The 7271-nt window shown below is 36.6% G+C and overlaps 1 protein-coding gene across 1 annotated transcript; it reads left to right on the forward strand.

Moving 5' to 3' along the window:
* The first annotated feature begins 4205 nt into the window (after window positions 1-4205).
* Window positions 4206-6542, forward strand: LOC139730708 (uncharacterized). Its single transcript, XM_071641574.1, has one exon. It carries the CDS (start codon window positions 4369-4371, stop codon window positions 5620-5622), a length of 1254 nt encoding a protein of 417 aa, XP_071497675.1. The 5' UTR covers window positions 4206-4368; the 3' UTR covers window positions 5623-6542.
* The last annotated feature ends 729 nt before the right edge of the window (window positions 6543-7271 follow it).

The raw sequence follows: 7271 nt of genomic DNA on the forward strand, positions 1-7271 counted from the left end.
GCGCACATTTCTACCTAAAAAAGATACTCAAGGCGCTATAGAACAGAGTACATATTGTGTCACGTTACAACAGTATCACAGAAACTAATAAGACAATAAACCAACAAACAATAGGCCTATATACGTACACATACTATACATACAGGTATACAATATTGTCAATTTAAATTGAAAATATATGTCTTGAGATTCTTTTTTAAACCATCAATGGAAGATGCTTCTCTAAGAAATTTTGGGAGGCCATTCCATAGTTTTAGGCCCATTAACGAAAAAGCCCGATCCCCCCAATTACAAATATTTGTATCATCCGTGAAGAATTTACAATTGAATAGTGGGGCCGAATTACCAATGTCATTATATAATCATATGAAGATGAAACTTAACGGTTCCAAGATGGATCATTGAGGGACACCAGAATTTCTTCTTTTTTTGTATTCGTTGCGACTCTTCAGTTTTAGATTGAACATATATATATTGTCGATTATTCAAATAGTCTACAAACCGTAATAAACCATTTCCTCACATTTCGTATGATAATTCAGACACGTAGCTGAATGGAAGTTAGTAATATGATATGTACACTCAGCAAAAAAAGAAAGTAACATTTTTTCAAGTTTATCTTTCTCGTAGACTATCTGGCTAAAAATGGTGTTATATGTACCATGTTAAAGGTAATTGAATTAGCTATCAACCTAGTAGGTCAATTGAAATGCTAACTTTACGCTTGAGTGAACACATTCGTTTTTCTCTTCCAAGGCACAAAGGTTAAAATTGCAAACTGGACAAGTTGTTATTCAAGCGTATTTGCTCTTTCATATGATAATGAGAACAAAAGACAAATTCAACACAATAGATATGGAAATTAATTTGCAAAAATCAACCTATGATCTTAAGAATGTCTCTGTAACCCTCCAAAGATAAAGAAAGGGAAAAATAATGGAGGAAAATGAAGAATCTTCTGTCAGATCCGCAGTCAAAAGACATAAGAGAAAAAGTTTTGGTAACAAGGAACGTTAAATTTGAAACGTTATTCCAAATTAAGAAAATTTGAAATATTATTTTGTTCTTGAATTTGTCTCTTGCATTCTTAAATTCCTTAATTAAGAGGTAAAATGAAGAAATTTTGTCGATTTTATCACCTTTACGGCTTACTCCCTATGTCATTTAAAGTTTGATTTGATGGAAAATGCTTATGTTCCACCTTCAGTTTCCCCCACTATGTTTTTGTTTTGACTATAATGGCAAACAAGGGAACGGAAACTTACTTCTGCTGTTTCATTTATGTCTCTCATTGCGTTAAATTGGTCTTTTGTTATCATTTGCTATCTTCGAGGGCATCTGCAAATGAATTTCAATATGTCCAATTCTGCAATTTTTACTTTTTTGCCTTGGAGGACAAAAACGCATGTGTTCACTCATGCGTAAAATTTCCCTATGTATAAACCTACTAGGTTGATAGCCAATTAAATAATTTTTAATATGGTATATGACACATTGATTTTTATCAAAATCTTCTATGAAAAATATCAACTGGAAAAAGTGTTTACTTTCTTTTTTGCTGAGTACATAAATATTATATATATATATATATATATATATATTCATATATATATATATATATATATATAAATCAAAACATGAAAGTTCTGCGTCGGTGTGTAGTAAATAGATATCAAGTGTAAAAACAGTCGTATAAACACCGCAGGAGCCAAAATTGTTTTTGGCTCCTGCGGTGTTTATACGACTGTTTTTACACTTGATATCTTTTATATATATATATATATATATATATATATATATATATATATGTGTGTGTGTGTGTGTGTGTACATGTATGAGCAACTCCTTTAATACGCCCTCATTTCCAAGTGCTTGTCCTCTCTATAATGTGTATCAGTAAATAATATGCATGGAATTACTGCAAACGAAGTAAAACACACACACTTACACACAAGATTGATGATATGAAAACAACCCGACGAATGAATCATTGATTTGAATAAAGATATCAGTACTTAACAGTGTCTATCATTCACAAATATGTATCACTAAAAACTATTACAAATGCTTGAGTAAAAAAGATAACTTAGAGCTTAAAAAAACTTTTTTACCACTCAGTTTTTTATTATATTGATTATACAGTTTCTGTTCATAGTAATTCACCTTCCTTCTTATTGGCTATCAGCATAGAAAAAAGACATATGAATTGTATATACTATACTTTTGCTGTCAGGGAACTGTCAGCAACGAGAGCAGAAATGCGATAAATTTTCCTTCTCTGCTGCATAATCTGCAGTCAATGTTTCTCATTATTCGCTACACAGAAAGTGACAAGCTCCCATCATATTATCAAATATTCGTATCAACCGTAGCAGGCCTTGCAAGCCCTTTCATTATTGGCATAGACATAATAACATTTGCTAATCCTATATGACTACCATGTACATCACTTAAAAAGTCAAATTGACGGGGAGGGGGGTGGTGGGGATTATGCTGCATAAACCATTTTCCAAAGCAAGGGTTGACTCTTGTCTTTCCAATCTTACGTTACAACAAACATGCTGAAACGCAAAGTGAATGTATGTATTTCTTAGGACTTTATTGTTTTGATCTTATTTCTACATTAAGTCAAAAATTTCAGGTGCTCTTAAAATTATTTCACGGTGTAATAAATCATGCTTTCGATGGTAAACAGACAGAGTTGCTTATATCGTAACATTGATATCAAAATTAATTCGTATTTATTTTTTAGATTGCACAGCATGGATTGTCATTGTCCCTATTCAAGAAAATTATCTAGATGAAATTGCTGAAGTCAACCTGGAGATATCGATAATCAAAGATCAATTTGATTCGTCATCCACATACTCCATTCTCAACATTGATTACTAGATACTACATCACCTGGGCAACAAGTTCCTAATTATGATCGTTCTTTCCGAAAGTGCCTTAAAGAAAGTATGTATGACATTGTTTATCAAATCGATGGAAGCTTTTTGATCGATATTTGTACTTGGGACTTGAGATGGCTTCCAATTTCCTGCACACTGCGTCCAATTCACTGTGGTTAACGTTGTCATAAACACCTATATGTACCCTCATAGTTTCATTTTAGCATTTGATTTCAACTGATAGAATTAAATTCATTTCCACAAATCTTATTGAACGTAATTACATATATCAAAGCATACACGCACTGGAAAATGTACAAAGCAGAGGATATAAGTCCACATTGTACAAAATTTGCACTGAATTTGATTGCCCAACAGTGTTTGCCCTGAATCATCCTCATCACTGGTACTATATTGGGCATTGACAGTTAGTACGTTGGTAATGAATGTATCATCTACGTAACGAGCTGAAGATGATATCAACCAAAATTATTTTCGTACATCAGAGGAGGTGATGATGTAGACTCATACTTCTTTCATTTGTATGTACATCAAAATGTGCTGAGGATGATTCAAGGCAAATTCTGCTTGGCAATCAAAACAAGTGCAAATTTTGTACAATATGATTTTAATCATTATAAATCCAGAACGATTTCATGCGAAATAAGTTTCCGTTGATTTTGTTTTACGTGCTTTATATTGAATACTTCACAATTTTCAACTCTTTCTGAGTGTGCACTTCTCTTATCTCTAGCCATATTCTAAACACTAACCGAAAGAAATGTGACAAAGAGTTTTTCTTGTTTGTTTGTTCTTTTTAAAGATCGGATGAAGAATATGTGCGATTTTGTTTCAAAGTGTCCCTTGAACAAAAAGAGCAAATATATGAATGTGCCAAGAAAGTATTGATATGAAGGGAGACTTTGGAGGAGGGACAAAATCTGCAACATAAGTGAGAGATAGACAGACTAAGGAGAGCGAGAGGGAATAAGAGGGAGAAGAAATGACCTGAACTGGAGATGGAACATGGAGAAAAGCAATTTCATGACGAGAGACAGTACACGAAAGAGACAGCTTACTCAAAACTCGTGTACCAAGAAGACGTGAGGATATAAAGCACGCACTCTGCTGAAAAGTGGGAGATGTGCTCGGGAACGACATCGATAGCGCATGCGCATCATGAATCACATTTCGCTTTCCTTGCACGCTTATTAGTCAGAGCAGGGCAGGGCAACGTGACGTCACTCAGCTCTGGCAACAACAGTCGTCAAATGCTTGCGATGCGGCGCCTTTCGGGCAGATGTAATCCTGCAGTCCACGACGGCAGCTGTACGCCACTGAGCGCATGTTTTAAACTGCATTGTGGGTTGCATCTGCGTCTCCAAATCAAATGATTATTCCTCGTAATCAACAATTTGGACATCATCCGCATCACCGATATAAATGTGACTAGCAATTGACATCTAGAAGTGATTATATGTTGCTGTGTTCTACCCTATCTGGTGGGATTTTATCTCCACTGCACGCCGAGGTGTCAGCTGTCTGCGGCTGCAGTTGCAGTAAACTTCGCTACCCACTAAGCATACGCATTTCTCCAGCCAACATGGGGACTGTACTGTCAATCTCACCGAAGCCTCACAGGGGTGACTACGGTGGTTATTCAGACACAACAACGCTCAGTGTGGGCAATCTTAATGAACTGTATTTGAATAACAGCAAAAATGTTGCCAGTACCAAGGAAAATATACATCTCGTTGGTGAGCGACCCATGCGCAAACATAACTCCGCCCTGTTTATCAGCGCATTAGGTCTTAAAATGTTCAGCGTTTCCAAGAAAAAGACCGCTAGTACTGGGGTAAGTACCACCTCACTAGACTCTAACTTCAATAGCAGTAAGCAGTCACTCACGGGATCAGATAAAGCGAATAACAATGTGCTTAAGCCTAAAAATCACTCTAACCATAATGCGAACAATGCCATGTATCGACAGTACTCAGAGAGTGTGGCAATTCTCACACCACAGAAAAAGGACTCGAAAACACTGGACTCAAGCATAAAAAAATCGTTTTCGTGCTTCAACCTCAATTCGCACTGTCCTTCTACGCAGAATGGACACCACGCAGCACACAAGCAACATAGTAAGATCAGCAACGTGTCAGGCTCAACAGCCACTACCACCACCTCAACAAATGGACTCACTGGCTTCAGAAAGAGTTCGAGCCACGGAATTCGCTCCTCTGGAGTGCAGACAAACCCGAAAAAGATCTTGCAATGTTCGACTAGTGAGCTCCTGAAATGTCTCGGCAACTTCCTGTGCCGACGATGTCCCTACCTGAAGAGCTTTGATGCAAATGACGCGATCATGTGGCTCCGAGCTGTGGATCGGTCGTTGCTCATCCAAGGATGGCAGGACATCAATTTCCTCAACCCCGCCAACGTTGTTTTCGTCTATATGCTCGTACGTGATCTCCTTGGTGGCGACATCGTCGTTAAAAGTGAGTCGGAGCTGCAAGCAATGGTACTTACATGCCTCTACCTATCCTATAGCTACATGGGGAATGAGATCAGTTATCCATTGAAACCCTTCCTGGTCGAGGACGACAAAGACAAGTTTTGGTCAAGGTGCATCAAGATCATCAATAGCTGCAGTTCTAAAATGCTGAGGATAAACCAAAATTCTAACTACTTCACGGACGTCCTTGCGGATCTTAAGTCTTTTGCCAGGAGTTGAACACATGATCATGACCCCAATGACAGCATATGGACCTTTCTACGCTGAAACTGCATGTGCAACGTATCCATACCTAAAAACTGTGGATGAATTATACGGACGTGGTACTAAATACTTTGTTTCATATGTCATTCGCTTTCCTTTGTTTATGTTTTTGACAGTGATTTCTTCGAGTGTATTTCATGACTAAAATGTAAGAAAGTTTTTATGTGTATATTGTGCAGGTTTTTGATCGTTCTCTGTATATACGAGAAGATTTTACTTGTGTATTTAAAACAACATTGAGAGGCATATGGCCCACTGTGTTTGTTATCGCTGCACTTAAAATCGGAAAAGCAATGCCTCTGGCAATTTCACTTGAAAAAGAAATGTCTTTGCTAGGAAATGATATGCCAAACATTAATGCGTAATTTCATTCCCGGAGCTAACACGAGATGAATGCTGCCTCTTGTCAGAGAAATCGAATACTGCCGCTGATCCGGTAAACAGATGCTGGAATGTAAAATCCTTTACCATCTCGTCTTCTCTCTCTCTCTCTCTCTCTCTCTTGTAGTCTGTCACTGTTTTTCTATTTACGTCATATCTTGAGAATTTCTCTCTTGTGAAGCATAGCTCAATCTTACTTTCTTGTTGATCAATACCGAATCCTTTTGGGTTGGATTATATCTTTCATCCTGTCACCATTTGTCCGAGTGAGCATAAGTAGGTTAAGTGAAGAACGAACGTGAAACTGGGGCAAAAATTGTAATTCCGCATTGTGCTATGAAATGTTTGACGCCATTGGTCCGGCTGTAGGTATAGTCAGTTAAGAATTACTTCTAACGGGACGCAATGCTTAACTGCTTGACTGATGCATTCCTCAATACGCTGTGAATATTTCGCAACTGCAATGTGTGAATATGTGGTGATAAATGTTTCCGTTGTGTACATATATATAATATTTATGTTTTTACACCAAAGAACAACGAAATATTTTTTGTAATGATTTGCTCACGTTTGTACTGTAGTTTGTTTTATTTCTCGCTTTCTGCTTAGTTTTATTTTATTTTTCGTTTGGTGCTTTGTTTTCTCTATGGCTATGTTGATGGGTAGATATATTTTCAAACAATTTAGATATCTCTTCCCGTCAAGATATATTTGCAATTCCGTTTTGTGCAATTACAGTGATATTACGTTTCCCTTATTTCCTACTGTTCATTAGTACAGCACATAACTGTGACATAGATCAATCTAATTACTATCAGACATGTGACATAATCATATGTATGAATCAAGATAGTGTGTGTTATGTGAAATATGGAAACGTACTGAATAATCTGACTTAAACAAGGGATTACTTGCAATACCCTACCTGCTCGTGTGCAATATAACATCTTGTGGTTTTTTTTTTTTTTTTTTTTGGTTACGGCTTGTTGATTATGGCTATTTGGATTATAGTCGGATCTGACTTTAAAGGAATAGAAGCCATATGTACAGTTTGATTTTTCACATTTAGACCTTTTTAAGAATTAAACCTGAAGATATTAAAACAACTGTTCAAAATAAATTGGCTTTATCTGCACTGAAAAAAAAAAATGATATCTGTATCTTACATCTCTTCTTTCATCAGCGACATTTTGTCGCGCATACAAGGCGTTCATACACAGTGA

This window comes from Diadema antillarum, unplaced genomic scaffold (genome assembly GCF_040938485.1).
Source record: "Diadema antillarum isolate AM-2024a unplaced genomic scaffold, OU_Dant_1.0 seq00000329_RagTag, whole genome shotgun sequence".
Lineage (NCBI taxonomy): Eukaryota > Metazoa > Echinodermata > Echinoidea > Diadematoida > Diadematidae > Diadema > Diadema antillarum.